The sequence below is a fragment of the Gigantopelta aegis genome, chromosome 10 (genome assembly GCF_016097555.1).
Source record: "Gigantopelta aegis isolate Gae_Host chromosome 10, Gae_host_genome, whole genome shotgun sequence".
NCBI lineage: Eukaryota > Metazoa > Mollusca > Gastropoda > Neomphalida > Peltospiridae > Gigantopelta > Gigantopelta aegis.
Window position 1 is genome coordinate 38,269,860 of NC_054708.1, and position 27,695 is coordinate 38,297,554.

The 27,695-nt window shown below is 34.4% G+C and overlaps 1 protein-coding gene across 1 annotated transcript in view; it reads left to right on the forward strand.

Moving 5' to 3' along the window:
- Positions 1–20,880, forward strand: part of LOC121382989 (SUN domain-containing ossification factor-like) — a 103,489-nt gene extending 82,609 nt beyond the window's left edge. The window contains exons 16-18 of the mRNA XM_041512708.1: positions 9,860–9,964; positions 12,709–12,943; positions 18,992–20,880. Of these exons, the coding sequence (XP_041368642.1) occupies positions 9,860–9,964; positions 12,709–12,943; positions 18,992–19,593 (942 nt within the window). The 3' untranslated portion in view covers positions 19,594–20,880. The remainder of the gene's footprint in view (positions 1–9,859; positions 9,965–12,708; positions 12,944–18,991) is intronic.
- The last annotated feature ends 6,815 nt before the right edge of the window (positions 20,881–27,695 follow it).

Sequence of the window (27,695 nt, forward strand, 5' to 3'; positions counted from 1 at the left end):
TATATATTCCTTTAAAGATAAATTAGCAACAGATAATTTAGCCATCCCCAGCGGTCCGTACACATTTCTTTAAAACTTTTGACTCGACTCTATACAGAACATTTAGTTTAGACTGGTCGCAAGTTATAACTTGCAATATCATCGTCTACTGGTTTGCTGCGCATCAAGTATCTAAAATTCAGCCTAAAACAGTAGTATGTCTGCATGAATAAATTTCCTGTAATCATGAAGTTTGCAAGTTTTAATTTCTGAATGTTTACAGGTCACGACGTAACCAATTTGCGGTTCGCGTAAATTTAATTTTGCGTAACCGACACGCGAACAGAACGGCAGTTCGTGTGAACTATTGTGCCCTGTATCAGTGTGTAACACTAGTAATGTGGTGACAGTTATCAGTGTAACTCTAGTAATGTGGTGACTGTTATCAGTGTATAACTAGTAATGTGGTGACTGTTATCAGTGTGTAACACTAGTTATGTGGTGACTGTTATCAGTGTAACTCTAGTAATGTGGTGACTGTTATCCGTGTATATCTAGTAATGTGGTGACTGTTATCAGTGTATAACTAGTAATGTGGTGACTGTTATCTGTGTAACACTAGTTATGTGGTGACTGTTATCAGTGTAACTCTAGTAATGTGGTGACTGTTATCAGTGTATAACTAGTAATGTGTTGACTGTTATCAATGTGTAACACTAGTAATGTGGTGATTGTTATCAGTGTGTAATACTAGAAATATGGTCACTGTTATGGTAGCCCCACTCCCATGGCTAGTGATATTCAATGTTGGGCTAGTAAATAACTACTATTGTCATGCCCGATGGCTAGTGAAAAAAAAGAGTCAAATGTTGCAGTCTTTTTTGTAAATATGAATATCCTGCCCCACCCAACCCCCAATGTTAGTGTTTTTCAGCTCTAGCTCCCTCTAAGATTAAAAACATATTAGGTAACATTTATTATGTTCTTCTTTAGGTATAAGTTATATTTACATATATATCTGCAGTGAATTTTATGAAATAAGTTACTTAAAAATAATTTTGTATGACAAAATAAAATTACGATCGATCAACAAACTTGAGAAAAGGCGATATAAGCCCGATCACGTGGTTTCTTGTTGATTTGTTATCAGAACAAGTCTGAAAATAACAGACTTCTATTCAATAAAAAATAAAAGTAAAAATATGGCTGGTCTTCCCACCATAGAGGTTTCCATCCCCCACTCCAGATATCGTTCCTACGGGCCCAAATAAGCATCTAGTCATGGACAGCCCGGTACATTATACTTGAAATGTTACTAGAATGTTATCCGGGGAAAAGAGTTACACGTGCCTATTAATAGACCAGAGGAAGCCCCATGCATTGCGAATGGCTCAACGACAAACACATCCTATAACATAAATGTTTATGCCAGCCTACCCTTTAAAATCATCTAGTTCCATTGTGTTTATTTAATGTAAATTGCACCACTGAAACTGCACTGTCCCGCAGGTAGCAGTCATAATTTATGGCAGAATATTACCTTGGACGAGGCTCTGGGTTTGTTGTCACTACCGTATTTTCACTTCAGTTTGTGCTACGTTTTTGACACATGTCAATTAACCAACCAAAGTTAAATGGAAACTTTTATTTTGATGTAAGTAACCTACACCTTATTCATTATCTTATTTGTTACTATAAAGTCATTTGAGTTGCATACGTGATTGGAATTAATTTTCATCTCGTAGACCTTTCCGCAGTCATGAATTTTATTTTTCAGTTGTTAAATTTTTAATGTATTTTTAAGAAAATAAATTTTTGGCTTGGATTCTTGGAATGATGTCGACTGTATTTCATTTTCAAATGAAATTGCAACATGTCAAAAGTCTGACAAAACGTCAACTTGTTTGACCTAGACCTCCCAAGCCAAATGTTTATAAATTGTATAATTTTATCCATATTTTATTGTAGTTTGTTATTTGACTATTTATTACTTTTTCCATATTTGATAGTGAACAGAATACAACAAAGACTTTTACCTCAGTTCAAACCCTGTAACCCATTGAACTTACTTGGGCCCAATTTGTCCCATGGGTTTAGGCTACTGTTTAGAAGAGATTCACTGCATCATGTAAACTTGTATGTACTTTTATATTTAACAGTACATGATTAATAAAGGACAACAGTAACATCATTTTAATATTTGGTGACAGGCATATTTTCATTTATGTCAGGTGATTTTGACAAACACTGCCAAACAATTAGTGAAACTGAAAGCTGAAAACTAGTGACGTGTTCTAAAGGGAATTGTTCTCGAGAACTTTTTGTTTCACGTTGAAATTATCTTGACTGTAAAAAATTCTACAATTTGTTTTAGTCACCTGAGTCACAAAATTACATGCAATCTGAATTGAAGAGTAATGAGCGAATTGGTTTAAGGGCCAAGGGCTTTAACGTTTCCTTCTGCATCCTGCATCCACCTCCTGCCCTACATAAATGGACAAGTGGAAATATTGGCGGACAAGTCGATTTTATGGTATACTTGTCCAGTGGACAAGTCAATTTTGTTTCTTATTTCTATCACTGTTATAACTGGTAATGTGGTGACTGCTATCAGTGTGTAATACTGGTAATGTGGTGACTGTTATCAGTGTGTAACATTAGTAATGGTGACTGTTATCAGTGTGTAACACTAGTAATGTGGTGACTGTTATCAGTGTATAACTAGTAATGTGGTGACTGTTATCAGTGTGTAACACAAGTAATGTGTTGACTGTTATCAGTGTGTAACATTAGTAATGTGGTGACTGTTATCAGTGTGTAACACTAGTAATGTGGTGACTGTTATTAGTGTGTAACATTAGTAATGTGGTGACTGTTATCAGTGTGTAACACTAGTAATGTGTTGACTGTTATCAGTGTATAACCAGTAATGTGTTGACTGATATCAGTGTGTAACACTAGTGATGTGGTGACTGTTACAAGTGTGTAACATTAGTAATGTGGTGACTTTTACCAGTGTATAACTAGTAATGTGTTGACTGTTATCAGTGTGTAACTCAAGTAATGTGTTGACTGTTATCAGTGTGTAACACTAGTAATGTGGTGACTGTTATCAGTGTATAACTAGTAATGTGGTGACTGTTATCAGTGTGTAACACAAGTAATGTGTTGACTGTTATCAGTGTGTAACATTAGTAATGTGGTGACTGTTATCAGTGTGTAACACTAGTAATGTGTTGACTGTTATCAGTGTATAACCAGTAATGTGGTGACTGTTATCAGTGTGTAATACTGCTAATGTGCGTGGTAACAGTTATCAGCATGTAACACTAATAATGTGGTGACTGTTATCAGTGTATAACTAGTAATGTGGTGACTGTTATCAGTGTGTAACACAAGTAATGTGTTGACTGTTATCAGTGTGTAACACTAGTAATGTGGTGACTGTTATCAGTGTGTAACATTAGTAATGTGGTGACTGTTATCAGTGTGTAACACTAGTAATGTGTTGACTGATATCAGTGTGTAACACTAGTGATGTGGTGACTGTTACAAGTGTGTAACATTAGTAATGTGGTGACTTTTACCAGTGTATAACTAGTAATGTGTTGACTGTTATCAGTGTGTAACTCAAGTAATGTGTTGACTGTTATCAGTGTGTAACACTAGTGATGTGGTGACTGTTATCAGTGTGTAACGTTAGTAATGTGGTGACTGTTATCAGTGTGTAACACTAGTAATGTGTTGACTGTTGTCAGTGTATAACTAGTAATGTGGTGATTGTTATCAGTGTGTATAATACTGGTAATGTGGTAACAGTTACCAGCATGTAACACTAGTAATGTGGTGACTGTTATCAGTGTGTAACATTAGTAATGTGGTGACTGTTATCAGTGTGTAACACTAGTAATGTGTTGACTGATATCACTGTGTAACACTAGTGATGTGGTGACTGTTACAAGTGTGTAACATTAGTAATGTGGTGACTTTTACCAGTGTATAACTAGTAATGTGTTGACTGTTATCAGTGTGTAACACTAGTAATGTGTTGACTGATATCAGTGTGTAACACTAGTGATGTGGTGACTGTTACAAGTGTGTAACATTAGTAATGTGGTGACTTTTACCAGTGTATAACTAGTAATGTGTTGACTGTTATCAGTGTGTAACACTAGTAATGTGTTGACTGATATCAGTGTGTAACACTAGTGATGTGGTGACTGTTACAAGTGTGTAACATTAGTAATGTGGTGACTTTTACCAGTGTATAACTAGTAATGTGTTGACTGTTATCAGTGTGTAACTCAAGTAATGTGTTGACTGTTATCAGTGTGTAACACTAGTGATGTGGTGACTGTTATCAGTGTGTAACGTTAGTAATGTGGTGACTGTTATCAGTGTGTAACACTAGTAATGTGTTGACTGTTGTCAGTGTATAACTAGTAATGTGGTGATTGTTATCAGTGTGTATAATACTGGTAATGTGGTAACAGTTACCAGCATGTAACACTAGTAATGTGGTGACTGTTATCAGTGTGTAACATTAGTAATGTGGTGACTGTTATCAGTGTGTAACACTAGTAATGTGTTGACTGATATCACTGTGTAACACTAGTGATGTGGTGACTGTTACAAGTGTGTAACATTAGTAATGTGGTGACTTTTACCAGTGTATAACTAGTAATGTGTTGACTGTTATCAGTGTGTAACTCAAGTAATGTGTTGACTGTTATCAGTGTGTAACACTAGTGATGTGGTGACTGTTATCAGTGTGTAACGTTAGTAATGTGGTGACTGTTATCAGTGTGTAACACTAGTAATGTGTTGACTGTTGTCAGTGTATAACTAGTAATGTGGTGATTGTTATCAGTGTGTATAATACTGGTAATGTGGTAACAGTTACCAGCATGTAACACTAGTAATGTGGTGACTGTTATCAGTGTGTAACATTAGTAATGTGGTGACTGTTATCAGTGTGTAACACTAGTAATGTGTTGACTGATATCACTGTGTAACACTAGTGATGTGGTGACTGTTACAAGTGTGTAACATTAGTAATGTGGTGACTTTTACCAGTGTATAACTAGTAATGTTTTGACTGTTATCAGTGTGTAACTCAAGTAATGTGTTGACTGTTATCAGTGTGTAACACTAGTGATGTGGTGACTGTTATCAGTGTGTAACACTAGTAATGTGTTGACTGATATCACTGTGTAACACTAGTGATGTGGTGACTGTTACAAGTGTGTAACATTAGTAATGTGGTGACTTTTACCAGTGTATAACTAGTAATGTTTTGACTGTTATCAGTGTGTAACTCAAGTAATGTGTTGACTGTTATCAGTGTGTAACACTAGTGATGTGGTGACTGTTATCAGTGTGTAATGTTAGTAATGTGGTGACTGTTATCAGTGTGTAACACTAGTAATGTGTTGACTGTTGTCAGTGTATAACTAGTAATGTGGTGATTGTTATCAGTGTGTATAATACTGGTAATGTGGTAACAGTTACCAGCATGTAACACTAGTAATGTGGTGACTGTTATCAGTGTGTAATTAACACTGCATGGTAATGTGGTGACTGTTATCAGCGTGTAACTACACAATGTAGTAATGTGGTTACTGTTGTTACGTGTAATATTAGTAATCATCAAATAACCATCAGTAAATTTATCCTTTGTTTAACTGTCAAATATATCAATTCCTGGGGCACTTTGAAGACAATGGGTTAGCGAGTCTGAAAGGGTTAACTAAACTATACTGATTGATTAATTAGCAGTCACTGACCATGCAAGTTCCCAATGCCCATGAATTTGACAATAACCACTGTACATGGCTCTAAATGGAGTGTAGATAAAAATTAGCACTGAGGAAAAGTTTACATTGTGTTTGACTTGCCATATACACATCTGCTCTTAAATATGTTAATATATCTAGGCAACCTTTGATTTTAATAGCAATTTATTTTTATATTAAAAATAACATGCTGATATTGGGTTAATGTCTTTAATTCCCATTAACATACATGTAGTTAATTTTTTCATGTATGAAATTCTGCAAACTAAAATTTGTAAAGACCTTTATTTTTATTGTCATTTTGACATACTATTAATTAGTTACGTGGATTTTGGACAGGGCTTACGGGATTGCAACGCCCCTCCAAAATTTGCACCTCAGGAAATACAGATTTTGGAGGGGCGTGCAATCCTGTACGCCCTGTCAAAAACCAGCTTTCAAATTTATTACCTTTTAGATCTGTTTTTATAAGTAAACAAAAATTACACAAACACTCAAACTATTAAACAAAATGCACACACATTTGGAGTTTGAGTTTAATAAGATAACATAACATCAAATTCATCAAAATATATTGGATTTTTTTGTTAACAAATAACTATGCAAGGTATTACTGGTTTGGTTTTTTTTTGTTTTTGTTTTTTTTGGGGGTGGGGGGTGGTTATAGCTGTTTGGATATTAAGAGTGTTAATTAACAAGGATTCCGGGTGGTTTTACCCTGAAAATATTTCGAAGCCTGTTACGCAAAGGGAGACAATTCATAGCGCCTTATCTTGCGTGTGTTAAATGTTTATGACTATGTTGTTATCGTATTGGGAAAACAAAATTGAACGCCCGCAGCTGAACAAAAATATTTGTTGTGTTTGTACTAACTTGTAGAACCTGTAAAAAAAGCATGTTGAGATATTACTTAAAAGATGTTCGTGATAATATAGCCCAAGTTCTAACACGGTAACTGATTAGGCCATGCTACATTCTAGCATTAGATTTTAATATGCGAAAAGCTAAAATCTAGCAAAAATTTTGGCCAAATGTACTCAAGAAATCTTCAAATAAACAGTAAAAATAAAATTTACCAAATTGTGGTATTCCCATTCATAATGAATTCAAATCTTTTAACAAATTTAATCAGTGAGGCATGTTGGAGAAATTTTTCATACAACCAGTCGAGCAAGTCACGTGACATTTCGTACACCCCGGCAAATTCTGTATTTTCCCGCAAATGAGATGGTGTACCGGGTACTTGTGGTATGCATTGGCTATTGACCAATCAAAACGCATGAATTTGATCTAAAAGGTAATAAATGTAATTATAGGGTGCTAAGTTATAGTTTAGACAAATATGTAGTTTTATGCAACATTTTATTTAAATTTGAATCAGAATACACCAGATCCTGGTTTTCATAAAAACATGATTGGACACCTTTTGTAAAGTGTATGTTTTCAGTATAGCGGTCATTATTTACAATGGCCTAATAAACAGTTAGTGTTATGTGTGCATGCTCTGGGCTAGCTGTCAGTCTATATACATGTATGTGTATTTATCAACAATAGCTTTGCTTGTGGTGCAGTTCTTAGGAATGTCAGTTAAGCAATAAAAAAATTAAAAATGGAAACATATAATAATTGTTTTAAAATAATTGAAGTAAACATTATTCAATATGTTTATTAGGTGCTTTGTTATTATAAAGATATTTCTGTTTCAAACATGATTGGAATTTGTTGATATTTTGTTGGCCTCATCGCATAGATATTATGACTGTCAGTGGTGTGTAACACTAATGATGTGATGACCGCTAGTGATGTATAACACTAGTGATGTGTTGACTGTTAGTGATGTGATGACCGCTAGTGATGTGTAACACTAGTGATACGTGATGACCATTAGTGGTGTGTAACACTAGTGATGTGATGACCGCTAGTGGTGTGTAACACTAGTGATGTGATGACCATTAGTGGTGTGTAACACTAGTGATATGTGATGACTATTAGTGGTGTGTAACACTAGTGATGTGATGACCATTAGTGATGTGTAACACTAGTGATACGTGATGACTTTTAGCAGTGGTGTGTAACACTAGTGATGTGATGACTGCTAGTGATGTGTAACACTAGTGATACGTGACGACCATTAGTGGTGTGTAAAACTAGTGATGTGATGAACTGCTAGTTGTGTGTAACACTAGTAATGTGATGACTGCTAGTGGTGTGTAAACACTAGTGATGTGTTGACCGCTAGTAGTGTGTAAAACTAGTGATACGTGATGACCGTTGGTGGTGTGTAACACCAGTGATGTGATGACCATTAGTGATGTGTAACACTAGTGATATGTGATGACCGTTAGTGGTGTGTAACACTAGTGCTGTGATCATTAGTGATGTGTAACACTAGTGATATGTGATCACCTTTAGCAGTGTGTAACACAGAGATCAGATGACTGTTAGTGGTGTGTAACACAAGTGATGTGATGACCATCAGTGGTGTGTAACACTAGTGATGTGATGACCATCAGTGGTGTGTAACACTAGTGATGTGATGACCATCAGTGGTGTGTAACACTAGTGATGTGATGACTGTTAGTGGTGTGTAACACAAGTGATGTGATGACCATCAGTGGTGTGTAACACTAGTGATGTAATGACCATCAGTGGTGTGTAACACTAGTGATGTGATGACCATCTGTGGTGTGTAACACTAGTGATGTGATGACCATCAGTGGTGTGTAACACTAGTGATACGTGATGACCATCAGTGGTGTGTAACACTAGTGATGTGATGACCATCAGTGGTATGTAACACAAGTGATGTGATGGCAATTAGTGGTGTGTAACACTAGTGATGTGATGACCATCAGTGGTGTGTAACGCTAGTGATGTGATGACCATCAGTGGTGTGTAACACTAGTGATACGTGATGACTGTTAGTGGTGTGTAACACAAGTGATGTGATGACCGTTAGTGGTTTGTAACACTAGTGATGTGATGACCGTTAGTGGTGTGTAACACTAGTGATACGTGAGGACTGTTAGTGGTGTGTAACACTAGTGATGTGATGACCATTAGTGGTGTGTAACACTAGTGATACGTGATGACCGTTAGTGGTGTGTAACACTAGTGATGTGATGACCATTAGTGGTTTGTAACACTAGTGATACGTGATGACCGTTAGTGGTGTGTAACACTCATGATGTAATGACCATTAGAGATGTATAACACTAGTGATATACGTGATGACCTTTACAAGTGTGTAACACTAGTGATGTGATGACCATCAGTGGTGTGTAACACTAGTGATGTGTGATGACCATTAATGATGTGTAACACTAGTGATGTGATGCCCATCAGTGGTGTGTAACACTAGTGATGTGTGATGACCATTAATGATGTGTAACACTAGTGATATGTGATGACTGTTAGTGGTGTGTAACACTAGTGACGTGATGACCATTAGTGATATGTAACACTAGTGATGTGATGACCGCTAGTGGTGTATAAAGCTATTGATGTGATGACCGTTAGTGATGTGTGACACTAGTGATGGTATAACCACTAGTGGTGTGTAACACTATTGATGTGATGACCGCTAGTGGTGTATAAAACTATTGATGTGATGACCGCTAGTGGTGTGTAACACTATTGATGTGATGACCGCTAGTGGTGTATAAAACTATTGATGTGATGACCGTTAGTGATGTGTAACACTAGTGATGGTATAACCGCTAATGGTGTGTAACACTATTGATGTGATGACCGCTAGTGGTGTATAAAACTATTGATGTGATGACCGCTAGTGGTGTGTAACACTATTGATGTGATGACCGCTAGTGGTGTATAAAACTATTGATGTGATGACCGCTAGTGGTGTGTAACACTATTGATGTGATGACTGCTAGTGGTGTATAAAACTATTGATGTGATGACCGCTAGTGGTGTGTAACACTATTGATGTGATGACCGCTAGTGGTGTGTAACACTATTGATGTGATGACTGCTAGTGGTGTATAAAACTATTGATGTGATGACCGCTAGTGGTGTGTAACACTATTGATGTGATGACTGCTAGTGGTGTGTTGTTTGTTCTGCAGGATGAAATGCAGCAAGAGCAGCTGGACTTCCTAGAATCAAGGGTAGATAATTTGACCAAGTGGATCTTTGTCCTCTCAGAAAACTTTGACCAGCTCAGTAACAAGGTATTTGTCTTCATATTTGTTTATAACCCTATTTTTAAAGAAAGTACATACATGGGACATTAATTAGTAATGAAACTTCAATTTACTTAATATTAATATCAAGTTATTCATTTTCTACAAATGTATTTGTGTATAGTGTATGGTGAAGACTAAATGAATAAACATCTATGGACCAAAAACATGAAAATTATTTTAATCATATTATAATTTGCATGGAACTTAAAGCTGCAGTCTTGCTTTCCTATTTTGTATTATTGTTTTCTACCAACAAACACAACTAAAGTTTAAATAAACTAGTATATTTTTTGTACTATCAGGAGATATTGGCAACTGTCTAAAATTACAACACAGGTACAAAGTGAAAAGGCAAGATATAGGCACAGTGGAACACCACCCCAGTTCTAAGACCACCCCACTATAAAGACCAGTATTTCAAAGATCGGAATATTTCTATATTATTTTGTAGTAAAAATACTCTGCATACATGTACCTGCCAACTCTAATGAAATCAAAATCCTAATAAGCGATTTATAGCCGAGCCAAGCAAGTGGGGTCCCTGGAAAATTTTGAAAAAGTACATTAAAAATGGTGCATTCTGGAGCATTTTCTGAGACATTTTAGGTACATTCTTGAAGTGATTTTTACCCGTTTTCATCATAAATACTTTATATAAAACATATTTACAGTGAGTGTGTAACACAATCAAATTAGATAAACATGTACAATGTGCACATAATCCTTGAATGTCTTTTCAAACTACAAATTTCTAGGTTGGCGCTAAGGTGCAAAAGGTAAAAATACACTACTTCTTAAAAAATAACTAAAATATACGTTTTCAAATAATTTCAAAATAGTAGCCAAATGTGATTTTGGAGACCTATATAGAGCTAACCTAGAAATTTTAGTCACTTTTATACACTTTCTTTATGGATGCCAAAGACTTGCTTAGCAATTCATGTTTTTTTTATCCAATGTGGTTTTTTATGTCATGGAGACCGCCATGTCTTACACTGACATCCGACAGGCAGACGCAACAGAATGCATACAAATTGCCCAACTTCGACTTAACTATGATGTTCGGATAAGTTTTAGCATATTGAATTTCTGATTTAGCTTTTGCATATTTCTTGCGATACTATTTTGCAGAATCGGATTCGTCAGCCATTTTTTTTGCCTGCTTGGATGAATGAACCCGCCATGAAACACGAGCAATGATTGGTCGACATTTATTATATATGTGACGTAATTCACTAATGGGACCAGTGTAATGTAATGGGACCGGTGTAATTAATACCCGCATACTACAAGCGGGTCACACTTAAAAACTTAGGACCGATTTAAGGATGCACTGAACGATTGTGTTTAATTTGTTTTTAAAAAAGCGGAATACTATCTTTATAATTCGTAGGGTGTAAATGGGAATAAAAAAATTGTAATTATTCCGCCAAAATCATAATAGTTGGCAAGTATGCCACTATTACAGATTACGACCAGTAAGGTCTGACCTAATGGTCATTTTCAGTACATTTTGACCACACAAATGCTACCACAGAATTTATGTCATGTCACACAAGCAACAAACAATAAACAATGTGATAAAAATCTTATATAGTTGTTATTGCCATGGTGTTATTTAGTTAATTATATTTGTTGCTCAAGTACTTAAATTCTTGTTTATTTAGCTGGATAGACAAAAGTATTATTTTCATATTAGCAAACAATTGGTATAGAAATTAACATGTCATGAAGTTGTGGGTCAGTGTAGTTGCACATCTCTGTGCATGTGAAAATAGAAAAAAACATTATTAATTAAATGTTTTTGATTAAAATACTTTAAAATTTATATTTACCTGAACATTATTGTTTCATGTTTAAAATAATTTCTCACAAACCATAAGTCGTAGATGAATGAAATTTGTTTTTCTTTCACATTTGAATGTTCATCACAATGCTTGTGAAAAAAAAAAATATATATTAGAACTTTGTATTGAATTTTAAATTTTTCAAACATTTTTTAATTTAACATTGTTCTTTTTTTAACATGCATTGAGATAAATATCTAATGGCTGCAACTATCAGTAATACCAAATAAGATTATAGTAGGTGAGACATTTAATTCTGCGGAATTCTTAAAATATATAATTACATGCATGACATACATTTGTACATGTACTAAACAGTGGAGAAGGCTTCCACATTTTAAGCAAATTAGAATATTTTGATGTGACTTTGATTACCGACTGCTTTCAAAGTGTATCAAAGAATGGCAGTACACACAAATTACTGACTCTAATAAGGACCCATTAAATGGGGAAAGACTGAAAATATACCAAATATTGCAGCTATAACCAGTAGCACGTACAGCACATTCAGAGTATTTTAATTATATCAGTATCATACCCGTGTGTACACACACACACCCAAACTCCCACCCTCATAAAAAAAAAAAAATGAACATTCGAAAACTATAGATTGGGTCCTTTAAAAAAACAAATATTCTGGTTAGGTTAATTTTATTTTCATCATTAATCCCCACCACAATTATTAAATACTCTGTACTTGGCTTTAATGGTGATGTGTAAACCACTTAATATGTAACACACCACTATACATGTATATGTCAAAAGTATGTTCCATAACAAACACTTATTTTTTATATATTTTTATAGTGAAAAACATTTATTTCAACATACATGTACATGTATATATGATTGTTCAACAAGTTTTCATTGTCTTTTTCACAGTTGACTGACCGGCAAATGGTTTGGGCATCTCTTGAATTTCTAATGTTGGCAGTGACCTGTCTTGTGTGCCTGACTCGTAGAAGTTCCACACCAGTAACCCCTAAACTGGAGACTTCATCAGCACCCAGCCACTCACAGTCCAGTGGTAAAGCAAGACGCAGTTCTGATATTGGAACTGTGGGACATGAAGTCCCTGTTGCATCAATCAAAAAGCAATCAAGTGAAACTATGCTAGGTATTGAATTTTTCTTACAGGCTTTAAGCATAGGTTCCAATGGTTACCACTTTAAAGCGTTTCTTTATAATAATAATAAGGAAGTATGGCACTGTGTTGAGATTGACACAAAACATACAAAAAAAAGAAAAAAGAAAAAGAAAGAGGTTTTCGATAAAGATAACAAACTTGTATAAATAAAGGAAAAACAACATAGTGTGTATGATTTTCTTCTTGAATAGTGTCATATTTTTTGTTTATTTACGAGAATACAAAGTATACAGTACACTAAATTTAAAATACAGTTCAGGGTTCATTATTTTGTTATAAAGTACCTTTAGACAAGTTTAAAAAATCTTCTTTTCTACATCCAGAAAAGTCTTCATATGGTGAATAGACCTAGCTCTTTCACATTCCCATTGCGCATATGCGTGAAGAGTAAAGTCCTTTGCCGAATTAGACTATATCCAGACTATATACAACTTGGGGGGCATGATCAACAGAGCTGTGAATCTCTAGCGACTAACATACATGTTTCTTATCAGATGGTAAAATGGCTGCTAAAAATGGTCTACTAAAGTTTACACTGGAATGGTTTAAGACCAAAAGCAGTGAAACATTAACTTAGACGAAGTCTCTGGAGCCGCCTGTCAAGGGTTTTAACAATGCAAAATTAAAAGATTCATACAATAAAATAAATTAAGTGGAATAGGTTTGCTACTTTTAACAATTATAATTGTAGTTAAATATTCACGTGGATTTCCAGTGATATTTAATTCTCCACATTTATCAGTATTTAAAATTTAATAAAATATGCCTCCCTTCTCCCTAAAACCCCCCAAAACCCCTACCTAATGTAGACCTTTATCACAGCAATATTTTCCCATTATCATTTTAATAAAAAAATACAGTCATACAACTACTAATCAATGTTGCATGTCTGTCCACAAATTATTTATTTATTTATTTATCTTATTTTATTTATTTTATTTTCACTATCATTTATATCATGCAGTCACATACAACTTCAATTCAAATATCTGGTATTTATGAAGGTTAATTTTTTTAAAACGTTTTACATTTTTATTTATCTATTATTCAATACCGGGTATCTGCATACATACATGCACACACATTAATATTATTTCAGTCCATATCCAATATTTACTGTGTACGGTTCCGAACCGATGGTTTCTCGGGCGTTAAACAACAACAAAATATTTTTTATTTCATAATAAGCAGTAATTCACATATGACTCCAATAAGTCTTTTGTTGAATGTTGACAGAATATTTGGGTTCCCTACTAATCATGGAGATATTCACATGCCTATTGCGTGGCCTCCCATTGTCTATGCCCCCCAACTTGTACACAGGGATATTTTTGCAAGTGAGTTCACGGTTAGCATCCACGAGGTGCTCCACTACACGGACATGCGTAGTGGAATTTGAAAGAGGTCTATTTTAAAAAATAAATTTAAACTAATTTATTCACAACTACAGACCATTTCCAACTAGTATACATTTGTTGGGAAGCATTTTGTCTGCATTCATAAATTTCAAAATTGCCATGGATAACAAATCCTCCCTAGAATAAAATTGATATCTTAAGGCAGTAACCCACTTTTATTAGTCCCCAACGGGTCCAACCGGAGGGGATTATAGGTTTCATCTCTGTCCGTCCGTCTGTCTTTCCGTCTATCCCACATATTTTCTAGATGTTTTTTGGCAGAAGGCTTTGAGATATTGAGCTGCAATTTTGTGTATAGGTTTATCATGTATTGTTACAGATCATGTTTGACTTTCATGGCGATTTATCCATTTTTGACGCAGTTATGGCCCATGAATTTAGGAGATGTGAAAATTAGTTTTTTGAACTTTTTTGTCAGAAGACCTTTAGATATTGAGCTGAAATGTTGTGTATAGGTTTATCACGTACTGTTACAAATCAGTTTTAACTTTCATGGCGATTTACCCATTTTTAACGGAGTTATGGCCCTTGAACTTAGGAGATGTGAAAATGTGTTTTTCTGATTTTTGCTATGCCTTGAGATATCAAGATGAAATGTTGTATATAGCTTTATCATTTGTATATACATGTAGCTTTACAGATCAAGTTGAAGTTTCTTGGTGATTTACCCACTTTTCAGAGTTATGGCCCTTAAAGGAAACATGTCACGTAAACCATATTTGGCACCAACCATGTACAATTAATTATAAATTGAATCACCTAAAAAAAACATTTATAAAAAATTAATTACTTAAAATATCTCCATAAAAGAACCCCAGATACGAGCTCTTAGCGGAAATTGCCGATCTTTAATGAGCAGGGCAATCACGAGGTCCGTGACGTCAGAGACGCGTCGCTTGATCTGACGCCTTACACTTAAAAGCATTAGTCCGTACCACGCATAAAGAATCTAAGACTTGCACAGCTTACCAAAACAATGAGTGTTCGTTCGCAAAACGTTTTGCCGTATCAATATGAGCTGTTAGTAAATGAAGAAAGACACACATTTACTTACAACAGTGATACTGAAGAAAAAACGGATAGCGAGTCGGAGGGTGGAGAAACTGATGGTGCCAGACCAGACCGGTCGACCAATTTACAGCCCGGAGCCCGAAAGTAACCCGGAGACAAAACCAAAACTCGGATGCTAATGCCGAGGTGTATACTGTTCATATTTAGCATAAAGATACACCTCGATATGATGTATTTAAATATGTAAAAAATATAAATGTAGGACAAACATTTTTTGGGTGTTTTTTTTTAGAAAATATCGCATTTTTTATGTTCGGGCTGTACATAATGAAATCTGTATGCACAGTGTAAACAAACGCTCTAATTTACGACAAGGCGCTTCACTTTAATTAACCTGGCTTGTAAAACAACATAAATGACTTGAGAGTATAATCAACTTTTAAACTAAATATATTTCTATTTGCATCAATAGAACGAAATGGGGTTATAGTATTTTTCTCTCATAAAAAAAAGTAGCATATTATTAGGCCTATTGGTTGGGTGCGTTAGAGTAAAAACGACCACTCACGATACCCAAGTGATAATCTTCTTTTCTTTGGTACTACGTAATTGGTCAGTTTTGTAATTTTAGATGGGAAAGTCTACTTAATCAAGGGTTTTACAGCATTATTTACAGTAATGAAGCAGCGCGGCTGATAATGTCCATTAACATTGTACTATAGTCGCGACAGGTTACGCAACAATACCCTGTGATCTTAAAAAAACTGGCACGTATTTTGTACGTATGTCTAGACCGTGGTAATCACTTACCTGGTCGATACCCTGCAATATACACCTGCCAATCAGAAATCACATGTGCAGGCCACGGAAAGAAAGGACCAATTAACTAAAACAACACTCTGATTCTCAAGTCAGCCCGTGGATGAAACATAATAGTTATTTCGACACCGACAGTAGTGGTTTATTTTGTATTGAACTTCGTGTTGCTTTGGGGCTTCGGGCGATGAGGAACGTTTTTGTGACGTATTCCGCCCGAAGATTAAAAACATTATTTAAAATTATTATTGTTTTCTACACGTTTTTTAAAAACATATTTAAATACATCGTACTGAGATGTATCCTCATGCCAAATCCCATGTTTGTATATGCCATATTTAATTACTTATTGACGTTTCCTTCTTCGGACGGTGAATACAGATTTTGTTATGTAGGCCTACAGCCCTAACATGAAAAAAAAAAGAAATTCCCCCAAAAAAACAAAAAAAATTCTACATTTTTGTTTTAACATATATAAATACATCATGCTGAGGTGTATCTTTGTGCCAAATATGTACAATGTACACCTCGGCATTCGCAACCGAGTACTGTATTTGTCTCCGGGTAACGTTCGGGCTCCGGGCTGTAAATAGGCTGACACCAAAGTACTATGCGGTGTTGGTGTCCAATCTTTTCTTTTGCGATAAAATACACGCGTCTTTCTTCGGATACAATCCTTTGGAAAACCATAAAAAGACAATCCCGATCGTTTAAACTGTTTATTTTTACACCCAAAGGCCGCGCAGTACGGCACTGTTGGACTGAAAAGATCGTAAGCCCCTTACTCCATATATAAACAGTTAACAACAATGGAAGAGTACAGCGGCTCTGACGAGTACAGCGGCTCTGACGTCACTTCCCTTTTTTTCCGAACGCTCACGAAGAAATATGCATAAATCGTACTTTGATACTGATTAGCGTAATTTCTTCATTTTAAGTTAACTACACGTATTTTATTGTTATAAAGTTATTTGTATATTATTTTTATATCATTTTTCTTTTAAAATGAGCTATAATATGGTCTCGTGTCATGTTTCCTTTAAATTTAGGAGATACGAAAACTTGTTGGGCCCGGTAGGGGACATGTATTGCTTTAGCAGTACTTCCAAAATGCTTGTTACCTCAGCGGTCACTCATAATGGGGAAAATATTTTTCAGATTTTCTCAGTGACAAATACTCTACATTGGTTTGACATGTATACACTACAGTTGGGTAATCTGATGCTTACAAATTAATTACCTTGTTGGTACTATATATGTCATCATGATTTAGCAAACACAAAATGATGTGGGGTAGTTTAAACAGTTTGCATTTACGGCTTTCTGTTTTCAGTGTTAAACTTGTAATAAAATGTTATTTTAATGCAATTCATTATAGATTTATTTTTTAATTAGAATATATAGAACTTGTTTTTGAAAATTATCTTTGAACATGATTCAAATACAAAGTTATAGCAGTACTCAGAACAGTGTGTAAAGCGGTTTACATTGTTTCTATATACATGTACATGTGTGTGTGTGTGTGTATGTATATATATATCTTGATCTTGAAAATAAAGGCTTTTAGAAATAAAATAATAAATAGAATAACAAATTCGGTACCAGTTATTATCAAATTTATGTCCCTCATGATACAATTTTTACTTGTCACTTGCTAAAGGTCATCACAAGTGAAAATTATTTCGCTCAGGATGTACCGGGTAAATGTAAATTTGATAATAACTGGTAACTTGTTTATTATCCTCTATATTCTGTATTTATAGGTCTTAAAATATTTATTGAAAGTATTAGTAATATCTTACTTAGAGGATTAAAGTACTGTCGGAAATAGAATAACAATTATTTTTGTTGATTATTTCTTACATATATATTAAACAGGCAAGTAAATATTTTGTAAATATCTATTTAATGATAGTCTACCTAATTTAGCATTTACTTGTTTTGGCTCTCATTGATGTACAAGGTGGGGTTTACTCTTAAAATTAAAAGAAAGATGTCAGTAAACAGGTGATTTGTGCACTTTATTGGAACAGACTATAACAAATGTTGGTCAACATGTGTCAGTTTCATTGCTGTTGCAATATGTGAGGGACTATTTCTGATGATGGTTTACCCCTATTCCTCTGAAAAACTAAATATTTGTAGACATTTATAAGTAACTTTTGAGCAAAACTGTCAAGAACCATTTTGAATGTGTGATCTATTATACCAGTATTAAAGGTGCTATCTCAAAGTTTATATTCACTAAATATGCTGGTCATAATTAATAATTCATGCTGCAATTCAAAATGATCAGTTAGCTTAAAGTTTTAAATTAAAAGTTTGTTTAAGGGTAAATGAAATTGACACTTATCATCAAAATGTGTTATAGTCTGTTCCAATAAAGGTCACAAATCACATGTTTACTGACATTTATTTTAATTTCAAGAGTAAACACCACCTTGTACATCAATGAGAGCCCAAACAAGTAAATGCTAAATTAGGTAGAGTATCATTAAATAGGTATTTACAAAATATTAACTTGTTAGTTTAATATGAAAGAAATAATTGATGAAAATCATTTCATATTCTATTTCCGACACTACTTTAGTTGTTGCTATCATGGTTATTGTAATATTGGACAATGGTTTATAACTTAATGTTGCATGCATTTTGTAATAAAAGAACTATTCATGACCTTTGATCTAGACAGATACTGTTAAATTACATCAAATAGCCAAATTGTTAAGCTTTATCAAATCCATTGTAAACACATCACTATTAATTGTTTCAGCAACATCATCAGTACAAAACATTGGAGTTGTTCATAAAACAGACACGCCATTGTCAGATACGGTTTCCCGAGAAGGACAGAAGAAAAAGAAAAGAAAGAAACATAAAAACCTTGAAACGAAGTCTTCCGTTGACCTAGTACAAGATTATAAGCACGATACCCAATCCTCCACCCAGCTGAGTCGCTGTGCTGGCCTGCTGTTTGGTGCAGATGCAGTTAACTCTTTAACAGGTGTCACTGATGAGGAGCACAGCCAGGATACAAACACATATGAACATGGTAGCAGTACTACAAGCTTGCCGTGCTATAGTGGACCAGACTCTGTAGAAAGCCAGCCTGGCCGACCAGACAGCTCTCTAAGTGATACTGCGCTTCATGGAATGTGTCCTCACCACAGAAAGACATTCCAGCCACAACCCTCCAGGAGTGTTCAGTCAGTTACAAATGGATTTTCCGACACATCCGACACAAAACAAGACAATCCGATGGAGTTTTCTGCTTCTTATTGCCTTGATCGCATCGAGTCTGTTTCCATGATAAAGACAGAGACTAAAGGTTACAAGAAGTGGGTGGAATGGAAAAAGTCCCTTGGCTTTAAATAAGTAGCCAAATAAGTTGTGTGTTTAACCTGGTCAGTATTGTGTATAGTGGTGATTGTGCATTTGTCATGTATGTAAATTGTGGTGTTTTGTTCAAATGTGGTGGATTATGTGACTGGTTATTTCAGGAGAGTACCTAAATGTTAATGGACACCTGTACCTGTATGTTCTTTACACTCAGTATTTTTTTCTTTCACTTTTGTTTGGTACATTGCAAGTCCCTAGATATAGTGTTTGTTGTCACTGTCCGTCCACATAATATGCTTCACATCAGATTTGAGTCATATGTTTCATCCATTGTGTTGCTAAGTTTTTCTTCAGAATGGTTTTATTAAGGAGTCAAGTGTCAATATGGATTGAGGCTGATGTTGAAATGTCAAGTTTTGATACCTGTGGGTAGTGTTCAGCATAGTTTTCAGTTCAGTACTTCATAGTGGTGTCAGCATAGTCTTACCCAGACATATCAGTCAACAGGGTGTGGTTGATTGGAGGGGAGTATGGGTTTCATCTTTCTCTATCTACATGTATCTGTCCCTCTGTCCTACATGGTATTCCGGACAGTTTTTTCCACAATGCTTCAAGATATTGAACTGAAATTTTGTGTATAATTTTATCATGTACTGTCACAGATCAAGTTTGACTTACAGGGCGGGTTTACCCATTTTTGACAGAGTTATGGTCCTTGAACTTAGGAGATATTTGGGCTTGATAAGAGATATGTTTTGTTTTAGCAGTAATCTCAGAATAATTGTTTGCAATATGTCTTGATAGCATGCACTATGTTTAGTTGACTGGTTTACTAACAGACACAGCTATCTGAAGTTACATGTAGGTAGACGGGCACCACATTATTGGTTTAGTAACAGACACAGCTATCTGAAGATACATGTAGGTAGACGGGCACCACATTATTGGTTTAGTAACAGACACAGCTATCTGAAGATACATGTAGGTAGACGGGCACCACATTATTGGTTTAGTAACAGACACAGCTATCTCAGGTTACATGTAGGTAGACGGGCACCACATTATTGGTTTGTGTCAAAACTCTGTTACTGGTGTGCAACCTAGTGATTCATTCTAGATTGGAATGCATCTAGTGGTGTCGTTAAACAAAACAAAACAAGCTCTCTGATGGACTAATAATTTGTTTTGTTTCATTTTTAACATGTGTATGTGTATGTCTAACTGGAACCAGATTTATTTGTAAGCAGCAAATTGCTTGCAGTTGAATTGAATGCGATCATTGTTGATGCAGTGTATGAACAGTGTATAAATGTGTAAAGTGGTCTTTGGTTCATAATTTCATGCATGTCAAAAACTATCATGTTCAGTGTATGTGTATAACTATTATATCATTATAAAATAGTATCAAATAAAAATTGATCTCTTTCTTCGTGAAATTAATACATGACACAAGGGATCTTAATTCAGTGGTTCAGATTTTTCCATCAGTAGCCAAAAGAAGGAATTCTCTCTTGAAATTACAACTTTTCAACACTAGGCCTATAATTGCATGTTATTTCAATAAAAAATAACATTAATAGATAACATAGACATATTTTATTATTAATGGTAAAGAAATCATCTGAAATGATTTGTTTAATATTTTATGCATTGCCGAAAGTTATGCAAAATTGAAGTTATTAATATTACTTTTTTAAGACAAATTATATTCAAGCATTTATAACAAAAGAATATAATTTACAGATTGGAATTAAACGAGTGTTATCTGCCAACAGAACAGTATCATCCAGATGTAGTATATACATGCAGTGCTTATCTGCATTGTACATGTAGTTTTCTACTGCCGTTTGCCAACTTGTTTATAATTAAAAGCTGTTTGTTGAATGTATGACATTATACCAAGTATGGTATGTACATTTGAAAGATGAGTTAAAATGTATTGCAATGATAAAGTTAGGTAAGATAGATACATGTACATTGTACTTTTCCAACAGCAGTCATATATGGCATTAACGTTTGTGTTTACATATAGCTCAATTTCTCACAAACTGTAAGTCCTACATCAAGGAAACTTCATTTATAATTACATCTATGGATATTTATATCAATGCATGTTTAAACATTTTTAATTTATTAAATTAAAATTTTATTTGAAATTTCTTAAAGTTTAATTTTTTAAATATTATATTTTGAAACATGCTCTGAGGTGAACATTTTTAAATGCATTAATTGGTAACATTATATAAGTGGTGTGACCAGGATTATATAAATAGGTGAGACCAGGACTTTTATAGTATAACAGTTTCTGGCACGAGTCCTTTTGTATGCACTTACATGTACATGTAGCTTAAATACAATTTGAATTTATGGGTAGTGAGTATCAACAAATTTGTTTAGTTACCATCTCTCCTCATGTGCAGAATTAGAAGACCAGCCCTGCATGACCGTATAGTGCATGAATGAATTGCAACATTTTGATGTTTGTGTATTTGTTGCATAGACACACACACACACACACACACACACACACACACACACACACACACACACTCCCTCTCTCTCGCTCTCTCTCTTTCTCTCAATGGATGAAAAACTGTTTTCGTTATTGCTAATTTGATTTTATTGGATAGGACTGTATTTAAATTATTTGAATAATAATCATCTGTGAACATCATCGCTTACTGTCAGAGTTGGTCAGCCCCAAGTTGAGCCAGCAAACGTTTCACTAATGTTCGTGAACTATTTGACAGGTTCCCAATGTGGTCATTTGGTTTACCATAAAGCGCATAAACCAGTCTATAGCGGACGTTTTTCCGCTTGATCTGGCTGAACGCAGCCCTGATTTCTTTTGGATCCTAACTTATAGTGTGTGTTTTATTTTTGGCATCTTAAGATTGATTTCACATTTAGTGTAAGAAAATTGTCAACATCTGACAATATTTTTATTTCTATGTTCATTTGTGTTATTCCCAGTGCATATGCAGATATACACATGTACTTTATTGAATGAAATGTCTGGTTATGAGCTGTTTGGATCATTTATGTTAAGTTGATGTGCATATTTGGAATGGTGGATTGTTATTGAATACAGCCTACACTTGTCCAGTGTCTTGTTGCTATGTGTACCTTGCTTTTTGCACACTATAACTCTCGTTTTAATGGTTAAGATTTTTCAAGACACTTCTGTTTTTGATCATTGTCAATGTGTCAGAGGTGGTTCTATGGGATTGTTAATTTATCTTAGTTTTTAGTATTATTTTTTTATGTACATGTACATGTAGCTTGCAGTTAATTTAAAGGGACACACCCTAGTTACGGCTAGTTGTTAACCATTACGGCGTTGTTTTTCGCTATTAAACCCATTTTTTTAACAAATAAAATTGCACTTTACTTACCGTTTATTATTTAGATATACATTTCCATTCACCTGAAGTGTTTTTTGGTAATCCTGGTGTTTGTAATACCACAAAATGCATTTTTTGTATTGCTGAAAAACGGACGCACGTTTGAGAAAAAAACGTTGAGCAGACAAGGTCTAATCTATTTTTAGATGGGATATTTCCATTTCAATGTCACAGACGTTTGTATACCACATGACCGTTATCATTTTGGTTCGGTTTGTTTTCTCGTGCACGGTTCACGCAATCAACATCCGATTTGTTGTTCATTTGTGAGATTTTTCTTCACAGTTTGTGAACATTTTCAGTAACAATAAAGTTCAGACAAGTAAGTATCTCAATACAAAACGTTACAAACCCTTAAAACCAATAATTTTGCTAAGTCTTACGATATCTGGAGAAGGGATACAACCAGGACAGAACAGTTGGAACATGTCCAGGAGAGGTGAAAAGAACGCACCCCAAGTCTGTGAAATTTGTCGTGATGTAGGCATTGTGATGTAGGCATTGTTGTGCTTCGAGCGGTGACATCAGAATACAAACTTTCAAAATTATTTCATGCAATTGGGACATGTGGGTTCCCATGGTATTTATCGATATAAAACCTGCTTTTTCACTCCATTTGATAAAAAAAAACGTGATTTAAGTGTGTTACAGGTTTGTAGATTAACAAAATTATAATTTATTTTCGCTGGATGGAACTAGGGTGTGTGGCTTTAACATGATGAGTTATCTCCCTTTGTCATATCAAACATTTTTCTTCATTTAACTCAATTTTAACAAAATAAATACATTTTCATTACACATTTTATGAAAACAGTTGTATCAAGTATTTGCCGATTTGTTTTTGTGACAGATTACATTAATAAAATTGATTCTTACAAATTAATTTGTCATAATAAAACAATCTCTTACAGGTATAAACAAATGGTATACACCTCTGTGCAATATTTTAATAGATTTTAAGAACTGCTATACATACATACATCTCTGTCTCCCCTTTACCAGAATATTTCCAGTACTAAGTCATTCCAGTCAACTTAAACAGTTTAAATAATAATAATAAGATGCATGGAGTTGCATATAGTGTTGTTATGTTAAAGATTGGCCCACAAGAAATACAGCTCTAAATGTTTCAGGATTGGTTCATTTCGTAGGCTGCCATCATGACATTTCAACACATTATATATATTTATATGTACTACACATCTTTGTTTATTTCAAAACCCTTTAAAATTCTAAATACAGAACTTGGAGTTTTTTGGTGGTTTTGTAAATAATAAAACTGCAGTTTCATTTCCTTATCCAATAAGGTTAACATACAGATCTTAGTGCATCAAATATTTGAGAAATGTCATACTTCTAGCATTTCTTCGTGGCCAGCAATATAATTTTAATTAAATTGGGCCTAGAAACAAATATAAATTGAATATAGGTGTGCCATGGGAAAAAACTCAAATTGGGTGATATATCCTAAATGTAAATATTTTTTTTAATATTCTCATTGAGTGCAAAAATTATATATTGCTGGTCTCTGGTCAGCACCCACATTGATTTTGACCTAGTGATGTGCAGTTAAATGTGGAATCATTTCTGTTTTGGTTATAGGAGAAAAACTGAAAAGTGTAACTGTGGAGATAGAAAAAAACTACTTTCGGTTGTCCAAATTTGGTATTTTTAGCCTAGTTCGTCCATCAATACCAAAATCTACTTCTGACAATAACCTGCCGAACGACTCATATTTTTGCATTTTGTGATGTTGATCTGCGAATTTGGTACACATTTTGAATGTCGAGCTGTGTTGATTGCAATGCAAACTTGTCGCCATTTTAACTTGGCGAAAAACGAGGCAGATCGAGTTTGGAAAACTCCATTTGTCTGTTTAATGTCTATTTTATCGCATCCACGTGACGTTTTCTTATGTGTGTATGTCTTCTGCAAAAGTCATCCATGTTTATTATTTGTTTGAACCCTTGATTTATACTCATATTTTGTATTTGTACCTGTAAGGTATTTCCAGTGGGTTTTTCAATATCGGTTGTTATTTTTTTAATTTCCAAGACAAAAGATAAATTCACTGTTAACACGATTATTTCACTACTTTTTTGTTTTAGTTGCAAAATAAAACAATGCTGACAAATAGTTTATTTTATATATGGAAAAACAAATTTAACTAAATTTTAGGGAAAGAATCTTGGACTAGTGATAATATCTGTAGGCTAATTTATTTTTTAATTTATTAAACTGGCTAATTAGTAGTTTTTATGTTTTTTAGTAGACCCACAAGACTGGAACATGATTGTTCTACAAACTGTTCTTTTTGAACTTTGCAAAGTTTTCTTATTGGCAAACCAAATTTCATAAAAATGCCAATAAAAACCAAAATCGAAATCGAAACTCTTCTCTTGTCAAAACCGAAACCAAAGCCAAAGCCAAATTTCATAACCGCACATCACTATTTTGACCTCACATGTCCATTTGTTTTTTTCAAAAAGTGCCATCTATACCAAAAATAATGCTATGCTGCTGCAAATAATAAATATTGTGATGCACCATAAGAGTTTGGGTCCAAATGAGATCATATAGGGGCAAAGATCAGTAAGGAAATGGTTTATTTAATGACGCACTCAACACATTTTATTTACGGTTATATGGCGTCGGACATATGGTTAAGGACCACACAGATATTGAGGGAAGAAACCCGCTGTCGCCACTTCTTGGGCTACTATTTTCGATTAGCAGCAAGGGATCTTTTATATGCACCATCCCATTGACAGGATAGCACATTCGTGGTGCACTGATCAAGTCATAAACATAGCCTTGGTTATATGGGAAATGTGAAGAAAAGTGTTTAGGGTACCAAGGCAGATGAGGACATAAAAACAATTAGAATGCTGGTATTTCGGAATTTGTAATAATCATAGATTTCATGTTAAAAACAACACTACACAAGTTGTGTATTCAAAGTTACAATTAAGGGATTCAATTTAAGTAACTTATGGCTAAAAGCTGGTTCACAAACATTTGTTTGATGAAAAACTCATTTTTGTCTAGGTGTTACTGATACAACAGTCACCTAATGGCTGCTTGTGAGGTGAAGAAGTCTTGAAATTTTCAGAACTGTTCTTCTTCTGAGTCAAGAATGGTCTCATGTGATGTGTGCAATTATAATTTATGAATTAATTTACATTAACCTTGTCTCTGCATCTGCATTTGACAAAATTATTTCCCTTTGATCATAGTTCATATATACATACATGTATAGGGATAATCTGATAATGAACAGTGTTCAAACTACATGTACATGTATATTTCAATAGAGAAGTGTTATTATCAGCATCATGTATTGTTTTAATTTGATGCAGATCCTGTTTCATAAACAATTTGCATTGTCCATTTGTATTGATTATTGACTGAGATTAAATGTAGATATTGGTTTTGGCTGACATGTTTTTAAATTAGAACACCAAGCTTCATTTCATTTAATGTACATCGAATGTTTTAAACTCATCACACAAATGTATCCATTGCATTAATGTTTTATACATTTCACGTGTTTTGTTTTGATTTAACATGGCAAATTTATTCTTACTACAGTTAGAGCTTTGAATATGGTTATATATTATTTAATCAAATATGGTTATCAAGTACTAAATTAAATGTTATTCCAGAACTACATCGTATTCTACATTTCAGAAATGGGCCTTGCTTACTTTAATAAACATGTAAGTCCAAAACATACCTGGGGTTGGGTCTGGTGTATTTTGTAGGTAACTGCATTCATATCTGTAGGTATATTTTTAAAAGTAAAAATTTGAGAATGTACCTTTCTTGCTGTTTATTAAGAAGAATAAAAAGGTAAGGCTCGAACACTGTGCAGTGTGAAAATATGGTATATGTTCTATCTGTTGTCTGTTCATGCCAGCACAGAGGTGGTGTGTTTTGTCTTCAATTCAGTCTCTTTCTTTTTTAACTGGTATCATATTTGCCAGATCCAGACCCAGCACCAGTGTATTTTGAGCATAAAAAACCCATACCATGCAGGTACATGTGTTAAGTTATTTTGATTGGGGGAAAAACTAAATTGAATGTGTTTTGTCAAGATGAACATTATATCTTAAACATGTTTGTGATACTATGGTTTATACCAGTTGTGTTTTCATCAATTGAATAAACAGTTATCTGGGCATGTGATACATGTACATGTGACTTATGTTTGATCAGCTGAAATGGGTCTAAAGTTAGCATGGTCATTTTACATATAAACATATTGGAATATAGGTGGTCAAGTTCATGAGTACCAAACTTTTCTGCAAATAAGTTTACAAACTCCATGTAGGAATTGGTGTATTCATGTGATATCCATGATTCAAAATAATTGTTAATATAGAGTGGCTTCAGACAGCCTGAAAATTACTGCGATGTGCCGCCATTCTTGTCAAGTGAAAATACTTGCCAAAAACCAAAACTAACAATTCCCAGGTATTTTCCATTGAATAAAAACTAAAGCAGCCATACTGTCAAGTAATGTATTTCCTGTTTGGTTATTATTATTTCCGGTGAGTTCCATGTGCAAAATGGTGGGAAATATGAATTGGGGAATGCACTGTATACAGTGTGTCGACTTGTGTGAAGTGAGGCAAGATATCTCGCCTGCAGTAGTGAGAAGGTTAAGAAGGCATTAACTTTCACTTATTCTCTTTGTTTATTTACAGATCGCTCAAGGCTGAAGTGTCACTT